The sequence below is a fragment of the Pteronotus mesoamericanus genome, unplaced genomic scaffold (assembly GCF_021234165.1).
Source record: "Pteronotus mesoamericanus isolate MK-2021 breed Mesoamerican mustached bat unplaced genomic scaffold, CSHL_Meso_final contig_164, whole genome shotgun sequence".
NCBI lineage: Eukaryota > Metazoa > Chordata > Mammalia > Chiroptera > Mormoopidae > Pteronotus > Pteronotus mesoamericanus.
Genome location: NW_026555065.1, coordinates 10,547,239 through 10,564,848, shown reverse-complemented (window position 1 = coordinate 10,564,848; position 17,610 = coordinate 10,547,239). Strand labels below are relative to the sequence as shown.

Sequence of the window (17,610 nt, the reverse complement as noted above, 5' to 3'; positions counted from 1 at the left end):
ACCAAATAAGTACAGGATCCATAGCCTACTTAATTAAGATGGGGACCCTGTTGACTCCTTAACTTCTTGTTGCCTGCTAAAAGTATAATAAATGATTAAAAGTGTAATCATTTATTTTAAAAGTATAATCATGTCTGTAGAGGCTTCCATGTTTATTTGAAGGGTGTGGCCAAAAATCTTTTATTTTCCAGATGATACTATGTTAAACATAAAATGTTTGATTTGTAAGTCAAAGTACACATTAGTGAGAAACAAAAATTGTTATGAAACTAATTGAACAGTGACAAAGTTCAGTAAGAGTTGTTGCCTTTTGATAAGATGTCAAACTTTCTCTCTTTCTCTTTTTCTCCCGCTATTATGTTTCAGACACTAGAAAGCTTTTTAAAAAGATGTTCATTTTAAATGAAAATATTACTAGGTAATGGAAGTATATTACTAACACCATATAAAAATACTTTATTTGCTAGCATAAATGTTTTTAGAATATAAAACATTTGGACGCTTAGCTTAGAACTGAGAAGTCGCAGTTATGTTTTTGGATTCCCTTTTGTGTCAACCTTTCATGTGGGGCTTTAGGCTTTTAATTATGCTACTCACAGAGATGATTATAAAAGAATAGTGTAAGGTTGCTGTGGACACTAAGTATTATGTATGCCAGTGAGTCACAGCCTGGATCTTCAAAAATAGTGATCTGACAAGATGTAAAATATTTCAGAATATCTAGTAAATTGTGTAGTTTACTGAAATAAAATTCATGCTAGTTAAAACAACACATTTCTCTTACTAGAAGTATTTCAGCTCAGCATGGCAATGTTTCATTTTCCTTTCATCAGAAGCTCTGAATGGGAGTTACATGGCCTTGTTTTCTTTTTTAAAACCAGGAAAAATTCATTACAACTCAATAAAAGAGAGTTTGGAAGACCAAAATCTTTCAAAATTGGAATTCAGTGTTTTGGGGTGGAGTAGGTAATAAAAGGTTTTATTGGTGATCAAATGGTTAGGAAATCTTTGGCCAAGTTTAATGCCACATTTTGCAGAAATGGATACTTAGACTCAGGGAAATTCAAGACCTAGCTTAAATTCTCATTCCTCCTAAGAGGTGCTGTTAAAATCTGGATTCCTGTGTCCTGACTCCAAGTCCAGTGCTCTTTTTCTTCATATAGTGTGACATCACAGTGTCTGGAACCTGAGCAGCCTATCTTACACTACAGAGTATTAAGGAGTGGTATGAAGAATACTTCTGCCCTACTATGTGTAGATGTAATATAGATACATAGAACAAGGAGATTCCTTTTTCAGAGATTTATGTCTCTTTCCTAATCTGTCTGGTAAGGAACACTTACTATTGGGGTGGTATATTGTCTTTATTAGTGAAGCATACCAAACATTAGTCAAACTTTATTTTTGTTTTGCCCTGTTCTATATTGAACTGACACCATCTCCCATCTCCTCCCTGCCTATTATAACCCTCACTTAGAGGTGTTTTCACAATGAACTATTATTTGGCTTTTGTTGAGAGTGGTCACTAGAATTAGTAGTAAGAACCCTTCTTAAGGTACTGTAGTTGTTTTCATAAATTCAGGATCTTCATGATTTATTTCTTCCAGTGAGTATAGCTAAAATTAACTGTGCTTTGTTACGTGATTGTTAAAAATAGGAGGTTTTGGTAGATTCTCATTATTTAATTAATAAGAGATATAAATTATTAAAAAAGACTGCTACTAACAAGAACTTCTACTGAAACAAAATGTAGATTGGGGGCAAGAAATGATGTTATGTAGCTCTTCAGATTACAGATTCTTGAAATGACTGATACAGGTGTTACTTCTGTTTTGTTTTTTTTTTAATAATTTTAAAATAGAATAGAGTATCTTGGTGCTGTTTTATTTCTCATAAATTGAAAATATCTGGCTCTTTCCAGCTCAGGGGGAAAAAAATAAGCACAGGTCAGAAAAAGAAACAAAAAGATGGGTGTCACTTTTCTTAAGGGAGAACTAACTCAACCCAGGACCAAATTGTCTACCTACTGCGGGTGATTTTTTAAAATAGATTTGTTTGCTTACTGTTTTCTTTGTTGAGAGGTTGCCTAATAAAGTCAAGAGTGCAAAGCTTTGTCCAGTCTTGGAAGCTTTTACTGAGGAATTTTAAAACCTGGGCATCCTCTTTGATGATGATGATGATGATGATGATGATGATGATGATGATGATGATGATGTTGTTGTTGTTGTTGTGTGTGATGATGATGATGATGTTGTTGTGTGTGATGATGATGATGATGATGTTGTTGTTGTTGTTGCTGCTGCTGCTGCTGCACACACACCACTAGGACACCCGTAGACAGTCCTGTGATTATAGAGCCATCTGCAGGAAAATTATCAAGTTGCAACATAATGATTCTCTTACCATGTTATTTCAAGTGGTAAATGAGAAGTGACAAACTGCAATTCATGTGGGACATGTAAGGGACAGCCAAGAGATGCAGGAATTACTAGGGACTGGGGACCCCCTCCCATTAATATTTCAAAGAAAACATGCAATTTGCTTCAGGTTTTACATATCTCAGGAATTATAGTTCTCTCTCATGTGAAGGGTTGTCTAATGGTTGCCTTTTAGAAGCTTTGTATGATCTGTCAATTCTGTTAGTGTTGATGTCACAGGGATGCTATTTATTTACCCCAGAAAGTGATTTATTTGCTTTCTCTTCCAGGAGGTATGGCTGTTTTACACACATCCTCATTATAGTTATATGGTTGTCAAAAGAGAGTTAAACAAGTATTCTTTTGCCCTAGAAATGAAATTTATGTAGCTGATTGTTTCCATTGGCTATACAGATAGGTATTTTCTAATTTGTTAGTCATCAAGTATTTCTAAAATTCAAGTGAAACTAGAGATTTTTGTAAGCATAGTAAGAAATCTGTTCTTTGTTTGAGACAGGTGATGTGACTTGTGAACTTTAGCATGTATTTTTACTCTGCTCTGAGAAGTGTATGTTTTTGTGTGCGTTGATGCTCCTCATTTTCAACCAGTATCAAAATAAGTTTTGTACCAGTACTCAGACCAATCAATAATATCGTTCAGTATAACTCTGATGATTGGTTTGGCTAAAATTTAAGTACTCACAAAAAAGGCATAATTGGAATGCTTTTTTTAGATCACCTGAATAAAGATCACAAAATCAGGTCTTTGATTTTTAATATTTTCATACAGTGGAAAGAGTATTCGGAAGCCTTTTTACTGATTGATTGGTATCAGCAAGATGAGTTATAGTGAATTAGGTGGTGTACTATGTAATTGATGAGTTATGTTGAATTAGGAGGTGTACTATATAATTTCAGGTCAGTAACATTATCTTTAATACGAATTGAATGTTATTGGATTGGTTTCAGAGAGATGCATTATTTCACTAGAATTTTATATTCTTAATTTCTTTTTTTGTGAAAGTAAATTTTCTAAATTGTGAGAATATTGAAAAAAGACCAATTTTATGAACACTTAGGAATGACTTTATTTTTCACAAAGCATCATATACTAGAAAAATCTGCAATTTCTTTTAGATATAAAACTTGGAGTTTTGGTGTCTGATTTAGCCAAGCTAAATAACTAACTATTGCACATTTAGGAGACAGCATGCACTCAGAAGTCATCTCTCTACAAGCTAAGTAAGAGGAGACATTGAGAAGAGTCTTTTGCAAATACCATATGATTACACTCATATGTGGAATCTAATGAATAAACTGAGCTAAAAAGGAAAATGGGGACAGACTCATAGATGGAGAGCAGGACGACAGCTGCGGGGAGGGGAGGTTAGGGACTGGAGGGAATGAGCAAAAAGTAAGAACTCCTGGACTTGGGCAACAGGCTGGTGATTGCTGGGGGAAACAGGGTATAATGGAACTAAATGATAATAGAGAAAATGCAAAATAAATTAAATAAATAAATAGCGCCCTCTCACACTGAAAAAAAATTTAAAAATAAAAAGAGAAAGGTCTTTTTCTTTGAATCTGCCCACTTTTTCTTTTGCTTGTTATCCTCTTAAAGCTATCTTCACCCACCGCCTTTGCAGCCAATCATTTATTATTACTGAGTTTCACACTTTAGGAAAATACGGAGTTCCTTTGTGGAATTATTACATGTGAACATTGTTTGGCCTCTTTTATCACACTTCAAGTCTTGTTTTGAATTGATTCATGAATTGATGCAGTTAGAATTAATGTAGAAATTTTTCATGGGGAAACCTATGAGATGGGTTTAGATTTTTTCACAGCCAGATCTTCAGTTGTTTTGGGACACCATAATGTTGCCTGCTTGTTTTAGAAAAAAATACAGAATAAGATTAACCATTAATTGGACTTAATTAATAAATTCAAGGTATGTAATTTGGTTAAATTAAAAATTTTTTGAAAACTTTTAAAATTTTAGATCACTCTTGAAATATTCTTGCGTTAAGGACAGTTTTTAAAAACAAGTATGAGAGTTATGGCGATCCAAATATCAGGGATAAAGAAGAGCTATAAAATAGATTAAAATGTGTCATGGTTAATCCACAGAAATAGCGCATAGCTCTCCAAGGAAGATCTGCCAACTTTCGAATCAATAGAAAAATAAGGAAAAAGGAAATTTTTGAGTGGAGACATGGAATGTAAACTGAAGTAGCCAGAAAGTCCCTACCTAATAGACTTTTTGAAAACATCTTTTCTTAAATCTTTAGTAAAGAGGTAAATTGCTTAGGCAAAGCACTTTATAGCTTTTTCCTATCTAGGTTAGTTCTGTGTTTGATGACTCTTGGAATGGCAATAAACATCACATCCTGAACCATTGAAGAGGGAGAGCATATTTGAAAATCAGTGAAATGCAATAATCTTCAAACCAGAAATCATCATTTTCCTAATAAAAGATGCGTGGCTCCAAGTCTTTTTTTTTTTCCCCTCCCCAGGATTCTTTGACATTTTCATTAATCATGTTGCCCATGTTTACAGTATGCCCATTTGGCTATGAAATTTGGTGATTTTTTTTTTTTTTAAGATTTTGGACTAGGTAGCATGATTTGAGTCAGATCACATAATTTTAGAATAACACAAATGATTACGTAGAATTGTGGGTGGAAACAATTCAGGATAGAAAGTGCATGACAGTTCAGAGCTCCTGTGCCGACTGCATGTCTGTCTGAAATCAGGTTTAAAAAGTGGCCCTGTCTCCAGCTGACTCATTTTGTCAGATGGAGTCACAGGATTAACCCTTGACATGTTCCTTAAAAAAAAAAAAAAAGGCAAAGATTAAACAACTGCATTGACTAGAGCAACATTTGATCCGTCTGTATGCATTTTTTTCCTGTAATATGATTCTCTTTAAGAAAAAAAAAATTATGCTGCAGCTGTTACATAGATTAAATTGAATTTTTTCAAAAAATATTTTTGAGGAAGAGAAAAAAAGACTTTATCATAGAAGATAATTTGTAATTGTGATAAAGAAAACAACTGTCTATACCAACCAGTTTTAGTTTCTTTTGGATAAGGCAACTTCAAAAAGGTATTTTGAAGCAATAAACTTAAAAGGCCTTACCATAATGTGCAAGTAGAATATGGAAACATTTTATTTAGATTACCACCAGTTTTTTGGTGATTACTGTTCTGTTTTTGAGGAATGAGTTTAATGTCATGTATATGTAGATCTACCTTGCTGCCACCACCCCTAGTTCTAGATACATTCTTAATTAGTAAGCTGTATATACCTAGTGAATATATTATATATTAGGGGAGGAGGTCTTAAATATATATTATGGATTTTGTATGTGTGTTTTTGAAAGGAGAAATGAAGAGTAGAAACAAAAGCTTTTAATTACTTACTAAACTCTGTTTACACACTATTTCACATTCAGGTTTCAGGTTTAACAGCAAACCTTACCTAGTTGCTTAATAAACTGCTTTAGAACAGTAAAAGATTATGCTGTCTGACTTTGAATTTCTTTTACTTCGGTATTTGATTATTCCTTTCAGAATATCATATAGGTGCCTCTACAATAAAGTACTAATGATGAAATACTAAAAATTTTGTTGTGCTTTTAATAGCAAGGACTGCATAGTTGGACTTTAATTATGCTTTTGTTTTATCAGACAACATAGCGTACTGTCTTGCTTTTCTGTCAAGCCCCAGAGAAGTGAGCCTAAGTACTGTAGGGGGGTTTTTTTCTTATTTCAACCAATATATAAAAGTTTTCTCTGGTTGGAATAATGATTGTAGGAAGAAAATGTTGAAGTATTGTCAGTGCTTTGTGTCTCCCCCTTCCCCCATCCTAACTCAGTTTCTTTTCAAAAGTAAGATTTTTTAAATTTTGTAATCATTGAGAGAAAAAGGAAATGTCATTTCAGGTGGTTAATTTTCCTTTTTTTTTAAAGAGTAGATGTTCTGTTAGAGAAAAACTATGTCTATGAAGGACTAAAATTTACTTGAATGGTTTTAAGGCATGGCATTGTTAATTGTAAATCAAAGCTTTTTACACAGTTCTCTAAGGATTGAAATGGGTCTTTGTGGTCTCTCAGGAGGGAGGAAGTTACAAACCACTTTGCAGACTGGCATTTTAATAGTCTGCTGTACAGTGATGTTCTTTTGCAGCTGCTGCTTAGCCTTTTCTATATCTGGAGAGTGTGGGAAGGTTTTATTGTTATTCCGATACCATCAGCTTTTAAAATATTGTGAAGTTAGTTGGCCTTATTGTCTGATTTAGTTTTATTACTATAGTTTGATCAATATGTTTCATAAGAATGAGAGTGGTCCCTTATAGAATATTTCTAAGAGGAGTTCTTTTTCCTCAAAGGTATCTTTTGAAAAAAGTAATGTGCCCCTTTTTGCAGCCTGTGAGCTCTCCTGTAATTAACACAGTTCTGTTAGAACCTAACAAGACACAGGGAGAAGAGATAGTACAGAGAGGTTTTGATGGGGGCATTTCAGAGAAAAGTTGCTACTCTATTTTTTCAGCCACACCAAAAAAGTAAATTGACATTTTTTGAAATAACAATGTCTTTGTGTGTGAGAAATACATATTTTCAGACAAGGTCTAAAACCGTTTGACTCCTAAATATAATTAATTTCTAAAATCTATCAGATTCCCACACTACTTTTCCTTTTTGAGAAATTTAAGCATTAACATTAAAATATGAATATATAAAATAGTCCTTGCGAACAACAATGAACTTAGAAGGAGGAAACCTTTTTTAGGTTTTCAGCCAGAGTATACATTTTGTCTGTTATACATACTGGCTCTTCATAAGGGAATACAAAACATTGTTTGATTTTCTATTTAATTACTGAATTGCTTAATATATGTTAAATGTTCTAGAAGAGTGCAGTCCATTATAAACTTTTAATTGATGTTATGAATGAGGAATTTAAGGAGATTTATAACTGGAAATCTGTTTTTTGGACTGAACATTTTCATAAAATGTGTTCCTTTCCTTCTTTAATATGATTTTTATAACTTAGAAAAAATCATTTTTTGTTCTACCTGGTTAAGAGGTACTTACATGATAGGTCCGCTTTTCCAGGAAGTGATTTTGTATAAGGCTTAACTGCCCAGATCCTTCTTGTTACACATGATTCAGTGTTTCCTATTTCTGATTGCTTGATCTTGTGTTTATCAAAGTTGGAAGCAACTTTAGACCACGCCAGATGGCAATGTTGCTAGAGGTGTGGCAAGCTAGGTTTCCCTGCCCCAAGTGCTGTAATTTAATTAAAACTAAAAACAGATTAGCAGATCTCTCAGTTTGCCTTTTTTTGAAATAGATAATCTCATATATATGACAAAATTAATAATTCCTTGAGATATTTATTTTTATTATTTAGCATTTGTAAATGACTTGTATTTTTTAATACCTTGAAGTTTGTCTTATCTGCATCCTCCACAATGCAAGGACTTAATAGAAACTGAAAGAGGTTACTTACAGCATAAACCCTCCCTCTCTGCTCTGTGAGTTGGTTCAGTCCTGTTTTGCATAAGTTCCTTTTGAGTAGATCCATGTGTGGATGCATAGTGCTGAAGACTTATCTCTGGCTGTGTGGATGTCTGTCTTGGAGAGAAGCTGTGTGCATTAGCTACAAACAGTAACATTTTCAAAATCAACATGTATTGTGCTTATCCTGTTCCTGGAATGGGAAGCAATTCTTTGATGTATTACTATAATGGGAAAACGGTAAGTCTTTTTTCTTTGTTCATATAGCTTCTGACTGGTTTGTTTAATGAAAAGCAGTGTAGATTAAATTGCTTTTTACTAAAACCTGTGAGGTTTTGTTTGATCGTTTGCTACAATACATTTAGATTATGTATTTCTTTGTAAGTAGTATCAGTAAAGTTGTGTCTTCAACACAGTTTCTCAATAGTTGTTGGCTTTTATTTTTTAAATAGTATAGAAAATAAACTTGAAATTGTGAGTCATTATTTTTAATGCCTGATTTTGTTACTAGCAATGAGTTCGAAAGTACCTTTGTTTTAATGTTTTATTATGTTCTAAACATATAATCTATATATAAAGTACACACACATATAGAGAGAGAAAGGATTATTTAATGCTTTCTAGATGAAGGCAAAGATGAAAGTCATATTGGATATTCATAAAAATAACAAGTATGAAGCTCTGGGAATGATTAGGGAAGCAGTCAGCTAGTGAGGGCCGTATTTCCTGTTTGGAGTTTCAGGTCCAGAGCCTGACTTTACTGGGATACCATCTGTTTCCAATCAAACTAGAATTTTGACCCTGTACAGATTAATAAAATAAATCACTATTTTTCAAAGAATGCATTTATACATTTCCTAAAGAATGTATTTCTGGTTGATTTGCAGCACATGATTAGATGTTTTAAAATAATACCTTTCTGTGTTGCTAAGGAAGACCTTCCTATTCTTTTATTACTTAGTATTAATTATTTAGTGTGTTTCTGCAAAAATATTTTTAAGTCAAAGGATTTCATATATTCTAAAAAGGAAGTGAACTTCTCTGACAAGGATGATAGGAGGGAGTTATCTTTGTAAGATATTTGTTAAACATTATAAAAATGTTATGCTAATGAAAAACGATCTTGGGTTCATGTCAGAAAATCAGTATTTTTCTCCTCAGCCATTCCCCAAGAAAGTTTTCCCTCAGGTGTTTTATTATTTACTTAGTGAGTTTGTGGGGGCAGGCAGGGGGTGGTAAGGGGTGGAAGCATTTTTAATATTAACGTTTGAAGTTATAAAGAAAATTTAATCACATTTCCTAAAATAGGTATAAAAATCCAGATACGTTTGTCCCTACCCTTCTTACCACTTGAATGTTTTAAAGTAGCATACATGGTGGGGCAAAAGTAGATTAATACAATAATTAATAACTAATAATCCAAGAATAAACTTTTCCATACTCACAGCTTTAAGCCTATTCGTGCCCCATCCTGGATGTTTCTAACAAGGGTAACGTGAAAACTAATGAAGGCACTTCTTCATTCTCCAGTTGTTTTGGCAAGGCCTCTTTGGACTCTGTTAGCATTTGGTTGTTAACTTTTTGTTAAGATTTCTTAATATATGATAATCAAGCCAAATTATCCTTAAACTCATTAAAAAGTGTGTGTTCATATTGCCCGTGTAAGTAAAGCTTTATAGAATGTGAGAGGGAGATTTAGATGGGATAATATAAGTGAAATTACTTGATCTGTATACAGTTTTCTCTTGCCAATTGTCTTTAAAATGTGAAAATATTTTATGTCCAATTTTAAGTAAAATAGTCTGTTTGAAGGTGGTATGTGTGTGTTCAGTGAAATTAATTATATGGGACCCCTGAAGCAAAGAGACTATAACTCAAATTAAGTTTAGATTTTATTCTTTTGAGAGCACAGATCACTCTATTACAACATTTCTCTTTGTTCTACATTGCAGGGGGGGGGGGCGGTGGGCAACAGCTTTGATCGTATTAAGTATTTCCAGGCTTAGTGTAGATGACAGAGCTGGTATGGTAGAGAAGTGTAGCCTGAAAATTGATAGCCTGTGCCTGATATAGGTCAGAGGTGACTTTTATGTTCCTAAAAAATGCATAGATGATATATTTATTGTCTTAGCCTTCTATAGCATAAGGCCCTGGTCTAATATATATTTTCTTATGTACATTTTATTTTTATCACTTCTTTGTGGTATTTTACTATATTCTCTTCAATAAGGAAATCATGTGGTATGTAATTACATTATCCAAAGACTATGTAAATACCTCAGTCTTAGTAAATATTAAGAAATGTCTACCCACCAGTGCTTTCTAATAACAACTAGCACTTTAAATTAGTATTTCTGGACTCTTAAGTGAAGTATATGTCTCATTTTGAGTTATGGAATTTTTATATTATTCTCATAGTGAACAAGTTAAATTTAAGCTTACTTTTTAATTCCATTTTATCAATTTACTTTAATATGATAGGGCAGATTAATATTTTGAAATGCTAATAAATTCATATTGATTTTATTTGTATGATCCCCCTTACGGATATTATAAGAGAGCAAAAAATCCTAAGTGGTACTAGTCTTAAAACACAGTGCTCCCCCCCGCCCATTTTTTTGTTTTCATTTTTAAATTTCCAAGTTGATTCCATACATTTTGACTCTGTTTCAAATATTTTAATAATAAGAATGACAGGCTATAGGAAAAACCATTACTCAAAGAGAGGCTTTTCATGTTATTATTTAAGATTATGTGGCCATATTTTATTATTGGAATATAGCAGGCTTAGACACCTATATGCAAAAGAGAAAAGCCAAAAATGTTAACCCTATTTTTCCACTGTTTGAAAAGTGAAAGAGCTAATGTTCTGTATCATACATAGCTTCTAGTGTAGCTGTATTCTCTGCCATACTGTAAGATAGTAGTATGTGTTTATGATAGAGGACTTAAACCATTTAAATATTATCTATTTTTTGAGATTTAAAAAATAGCAATAAAAATAAAAAATAGCAAGAAATAATGGGTTCCCGAAGTTACTTATAAATAAAGAATTTAGCTTGCATTCAGTATTCTCAATTGACATGACTAAATTGTGTCCTTTATGCAGAAAGTTAGAAAGTCTTAGAGGTAAAAGAAGGATTGTTTTAGGAGGAGAGGATTCCTTCTGTTTTCTTCACCTTAGGAGTAGAATTTCGGCCTTCCTCGTAGTTGATGAGCCTCTGTTTTCTAGGCCTTGAACTGAAGATGCTACAAGGTATTTCAGGTATAAAAATTGCAGCAAGTACAGACATGATGTCCTTTTAATTGTATCAGGGGATTATTTTAATCTTATTAGAGACAACAGAAATCCAAGTTTAAAACTCAGGCTTAAAAACACATTCTGAATAGCGAGCTTCTTTGTATGGAATCTGGGAAAGAGACAAGAACAAACATGATTATAAGGGCTACTCTGTGTCAGGAGCTATGTTGGGGACTTTATGTTTACCTTATGTAATTCTTTTGTTCACTCTGTCATTTATCTGTTTCTAGCCTTTTATGAATAAGGGAAATGAGGTTCAGGGAAGTTACTTAACTTGCTCAAGCCCCACCCAATTAGTAAGTGCTTAAGCCAGAACTGAACCCAGGTCTCTTTTCCAACCACAGGTTTTCTCTTTTTATATCATCCAAGGGCAAGTAGAGTAGTCTCCATAGCAAAGGGCCAGACTTCACTTATCCTTACTACCATTTGTACGCAAACATACTACAATGGAAAGAAGAGGTCACTGAGAAAAACACTAGGCCATTCCTAAAAATAAATATGTTTTGTTTATATGGTCAAACTAACAATTTCCTGAATCCTAATTAATGTTGTCAGTCAAGGAAATTTTTCTATTTAAGATGAAGAACTTAAGACTATCCTAGATACGTTTAAAAACTCAGGAAATCAGACTAAGAGGTGGTCTTCTTCTAATAGAACTCAGCACTGGAAATTGGTTTAGCCACAGTTTTGGCCCCTGTCTGTCCTCATAATTTATATTTTCCTAAGAAGTTACGGTTTCAAGTAGGTAAAATTACATTATAAGCATTTCTAAGACTTACTTTTCAAATAAACATTTTCAATTAATAAAAGCACAGAAACCCATGTGAAAGTGTATACAACTACTTTTCTGTTTCAGTGGGGATTTGTTGCTAATTAACATGAGAGAGGAAAGAAAATTTCAATTATAGTAATTCATATTTCCAGAATGCCTGTGAGCCTGATGGAGTTAAATCTAATGTGTATGATGAAGAAAACATGAAGTCATTTAATAATTCTCTGAAGGTAGAATACTAAAGACATTGAGTGACAAGGACTTCAGCTTAATACTTTTATTGTTTTTCCCTTTACCAAAAATATGAGACTATTCCAGATATGAATCCAAGAAGGTATTTTTCCTCTTAATTCAAGTGAGCACAAATACCAGTGAGGTAAAACTATAGTCCCTGCCAAGAGAGTGTGTTGTCACTCACTTGTAGCTTTATTAATGTTTTAGAAAGAAATTTATATCCTTTTCCACTAGTTAATGAACGTGTTAAAGAAGAGGATCAGATGCTGTATTGTTGGATCGCAGTTTCTTTAAATTGTAGGTAACTAAGAAATGACACTCATTGATTTGTTCGGTATATCAATCCTAGTGTACAAATTTCAAACACAGTCCCTTAAAAATTCCATAGTTTCTCTCTCAGGAAAAAACTTGTGGTTATTATGGAAATGATAGCAGTTAAAATAAAGAGCTGTTGAAATATGCCCAGTGCTCTTAACTTAAGGTTAATAAAAATATGCTTGACTTACCTGAGAAGTATTTCTCTCATTTGAAAACCAGTAGTAGTCAATTATGCTTGTTAGACAGCAGAAGTAGTAATTGATATTAAGCAACTTTGTAGTTGGATTAATATCCAACTACAAAAGTTGGATTCTTTTTTCTTTCTTTTGTTAGAAAGGCGGTATTACTTTATATCACCCCTAAACATGACTCTGGAAATTCTTGGGAAAAGATACTGTTCCTTTTATTTATAAAATTATTGAAAGTATAAACATACATGTACCTTTCACAGAAATTGTCATTGTGTTTTTAGCAGCCTAATTAGATGAAAAGAATCTTCCATAGAGATGGCTTGTATGCCCCTGAGTTAGTCCCTGTACTTCAGACATTTTGCTTTATTATGCCTCTTGGTTTCAATTCTTATGGTATTTAGTACGGGAACTATCCAAATATTTTCTTCCTTGGGTTTGGAATTACTATTAAAAGTATAGTCGTAAATTGTGGTTTATGGGCAGAAAATTTTTATGTAATATTAAAATACTAAAGCATTGATAATAATCATATCTGTCATTTGTGTATTAGATATTAGGGGATTCTTAAATTAGACTGCTGCTTCATAGATTTAAATGTCTTCAGTAATTTTTTCTTTGGGATTATGTTTGTTTTAAATTTTGGTTAGAGAAGGAACAAGGGAAGTGGGAAGACCTAAATACCAGAAACTTTAAAATTTTGCCATTTAGGCTAACGATGCTTTTTATCTGAGTTTATACCTAAGATCAGTATTCATAGGAAATAAAGGATCTAAAAGGATCCAAATGATCAGAAAAATCAATAGGAAATAATTTTTAGGAAATTTTTTAACTTTCTCTAACACTTTTCTAGCACTCTTACCTGGGTGAGTATAGTTATTGAACAGCTTTTTTATTTACTCTTCTTTTAAACAGCTGCTTTTTACTAAATTCAGGTCCCATAAAATTCAGGAAGCTGTTGTTCACGTGTGTTCACCGTGTATGGAATTTGGGTGGGTTAATCAGCAATAACTAAACAGAAATCTTATCATAATTACTTAGTTTTTCTTTCTTAGTTTTTGAGTGTTAATTCTTAAATGTGCACATTTTAAAAATTATTGGCCCAGAGGTTTAATTACAGTATTTCCAGGTAACATTTGACCTGAGTTGGGGTTGTTTTGTTGTTATTTTTTTCCAGTGAACTAGACTCTTTTTTTTTTTTTCACATTTTAAGTATTAGCTTATAATACTTTTTATTGTTTAGTACAAAATATAGTTATATAAAATATAGGACAAATTAGGTGGATGTTCCTCAATATGATTTTACATTTTTATTTTAAAATTGTGATGGTAGGGTAAATTAGCCCAATGATTTTATTTTGTTATTTTGGTAAGTTGATAAATATTGTGCTGAAGGTGATTACTGTTATTAGCATAAACTTTTTTACATATTGGAGGTCTGTGTTAGCATGTATTAAAGCATTTAATGATATTTAGCACACTAGAACTTAAAAGAGAGCTATTTAAACCATTTTGACAAAAGAACAAATAGAAGCTTAAACATATTGAAATTTTGGTAATAATTTCTATGTTAGAGCATGTTCAGAAAAATGGATAAGCTTCTCTATCTTTCCAAATTAGCTGAAGGTGTTTTAAAATGTTTGAGAGTTTAAGCTGATTATGGTCTTGTTAGTTCTTGGAGCTTATGAGACTTCTAGAATACTTATTTCAAAGTGATTTATGTAATTTTAAACCAGTAGGTAAGGAAGAATCATCTAAATCTGTCTTCTTCTATGGTAAACACTGGTCACATATGACTATTTAAATTAATTAAAATTAAAAGTTCATTTCCTCAGTTGTATTATCCACATTTCAAGTGTTTAGTCACATGTAACTAGTGGCTACTGTATTATACAGCACAGGTATAGAACATTCATACCTATAGAACAGGATATACAGCTGTTCTCACATACTAAAGAAAATCTCAATTCATCTTATCATTTGGGATATTTAAAAATATGAATCGCCATGCAAGCCATGAATCAATTTTAAAAAGCATGGGGAATGACGTTGTCTTTTAACTCATGACTGGGTGTGACAATATAAAAAGAAAACCTCTTTTTAGCAAACGCTTTTACTTCTTTTCATCTTTTCTCAATAAGTATCAGAAAATCATTGTGCCTGCTTGCCTTGCCTAGATGTTTCTAATATTAATTACTTGAAGGGTGCATTGGAATCAGGAGTACAGTACACAGCTCCAGCCTTTAGAGCTCAACAGAGAGTGGATTGCCCTGAATTTGGGGTTATCCATATCACTAAATTGAACCATCCAAACAGGAATAAGGGAATTTTTTTTTTAACTTGACTCCTATTGGTTATATGAGCTAAAACATCCCAGGATAATTTTGTGATCACTATAATTACAAATATTCATCCCTGGAGTACTCTAGCACTCTTAAAAAGTCAATTTGGGTGGATAGGATGAGGATATTAAATATAGTAATATGGATTTGCTTTTTTTTAACCGGACTTAGTGAAAAAGAGATAGTTAGATTTTCAGTTATATATTCACTCAAGTTGGAATAAAAGCTACAGTTCTCTTCACCAGGCACTCAAAATTACTCTCATCACCATTCCTGAAGGAGAAAATATAAGTGCTCCGGAAAGAGGAAAGATGGTTCCATGGTAGCTACTGTGAGACTGATATTCTTAAATGGAACTAGAATTCTAAAGACAATATCTGAGTATCTACCACACTTTGATAGAACATCTTAAATTACTTAATTGTTCTTTTTTCTATTTCTTTTTAAATAGTTTGACTCCTGGTAGATTTTAATCATCTTAAAGCATACCTATTCTTTTCTCTTAATTTTGAGATTGTTTGTTGTGATACAAAATCATACTTAAGATTTAAACATATGATTAGATCATTAACTAGGAAAAAACTGGCATCTATGTGCAGGTGATCAGATGACATAAGCAGTCTGGTTTTAATTTGTGGCCAGTACTGATTGTAACTAAAAGAGACTTGCTCTTTTTGTGGAATTGGCTGACTATTTCCCTACATCTGGAGCTAATAAAGTCTTTGAGACCACATCAGTTGCGCTTTGCCGCAAGAACTCTTTGATCTGAAAAATCAAGACTGGCACAACTGCTGCTTCATAACATTGCATGTATGTTTTTGCAAGCTTTGGTTAAGATACCAAAAGTAAAGTTCTTTGGCTGTATTAGAAATGCTGTTATGCTGTTAGATTGGCCTCTCTGAGAACCATGTTTTTCAAAACATTTTTATTAAAATACAAACTTTGGACTTATGTTAGTAAATAAATGATAAACTTAGAGTAGTTTAGTTTTAACCATTTTCACTTATAATATCTATCCTTCAAAAGTCCATTTTCCAGTCTATTTATAAAAACTAACATTAAAAATAACTTTACCTCTAAAATGAGTTTATTTTCTCTGTATAGTTTCAAAATTTTTATAAGAGTAGACAAACCTCTTCTCCTTCGTGGTTTATATTGGTTTTTCTTGCCTTCCATTACAGCCATCTATTAACCATTATCTGATCAGTATATGTTTTCATTTGACAGCAATTTGTAAATCAGTAAAGTAGGATTTAATCTTACTTGCTTTTGTAATTGCAAACATTCAAAAATTTTTAAAGTGTCAGCATATTCTGTTTGGAATACAGTGAATCGAATGGGAATAAGGACAAAGAAATATTAATTGATAAATTATGTATTTAAACTGGCAAATTATGTAAGTTTTTTGTGAAATGACATCAAAACTGGGTTTTTTTCATAATTGTCAGTGGGAGGCTTACATATTGTTTCAGTCTATAACTGGGATAGAATTAGAGAATTTTATATTTCATACTCATAGATCAATGATGCTGTATACAGTAAATAAGTATCTATGACAAAAAAGTTGTTCTAGTGCTGTTTTCTAAATTTCATTCTTACTGTGTTTTCTTCCTATGTCTGTGGAACTTTACTTTTTTGTTGTTTATGGTTTCAGCCTAGTTTGGGAAAATCTATATGTAAAGGGAATGGAGGGCATCTCAATCGGTGGCTAAATTTAGACACTGAAACTTGATTAAAAAAGAAAAAGTCCAAAATTCACTTCCTGAAAACTTTTTCTTGCCTATCAGCCTATATAATTCCAGACACATTTGTAGATACCCAGTTATTTCATTCTAAAACTATTTTCATGTAATAACACTAAGCTGGAGAAATCTGTTTAATATACATAATGAAAAGAAACATTTTATCTAACATAGTCCCCTATCTAGGACCCTTCTGGATAATTCCTAGGAATATATCTTGGCCCAAACTTCTCAGGTAGCACAGGTGTGTGTTTTACCTTTGGGATGTGAAAGATAGGAAACTAACTTGAGTTACCAGTCCATTAAAAAGACACTTGTGCAAGTATCAGCACAACTAGCAAGAAGAATAAAAATGGACTTTTTAACCTTTTGTTTAGAATGAATTTGTAGGATCACATCAGACCACTGTAAGAAACAGTATTTGAGGACTGAACAGGGACAATATATAGCAATATAACTGCTCCTATAAGAATGATAGAAAGTGATACTATTAGCTAATACTTGGTGAGTGGTTACTGTGCTAAACATTTTATATGTATTGTCTGATCTTCTCATCAGCCCCCTGATGCAGGTACTGTAACACCATCTTAGAGTTGAGGAAGTTGAGTCTGGAGGGTTAAGTACAATAATATGCCAGCAGTCTTTACAGTTAGTTAATGCCTTAAAGAAAGAGTAAGTGAATGTAAACAAAAAAATTTGGATCCCATTGTAATCTCACTGTGTGCTTCCTCAACTTTTTTATTAGTGCATAGAAATAAGTGCTCAGGGTA

The 17,610-nt window shown here is 32.7% G+C and overlaps 1 protein-coding gene across 7 annotated transcripts in view; it reads left to right on the top strand.

Annotated features, from left to right (window-relative positions):
- TCF12 (transcription factor 12) overlaps positions 1-17,610 on the top strand; it is a 351,976-nt gene that overhangs the window by 287,998 nt on the left and 46,368 nt on the right. The window contains exon 1 of one of the 7 annotated variants that reach the window (XM_054565376.1): positions 7,976-8,183. The exons of 4 other annotated variants lie outside the window; for them this stretch is intronic. In XM_054565376.1, the coding sequence (XP_054421351.1) occupies positions 8,115-8,183 (69 nt within the window). In that variant the 5' untranslated portion in view covers positions 7,976-8,114. Of the gene's footprint in view, positions 1-7,975; positions 8,184-17,610 lie in introns of those variants that run through there. 2 more of the 7 variants (XM_054565374.1, XM_054565375.1) reach the window with 2 other exon arrangements.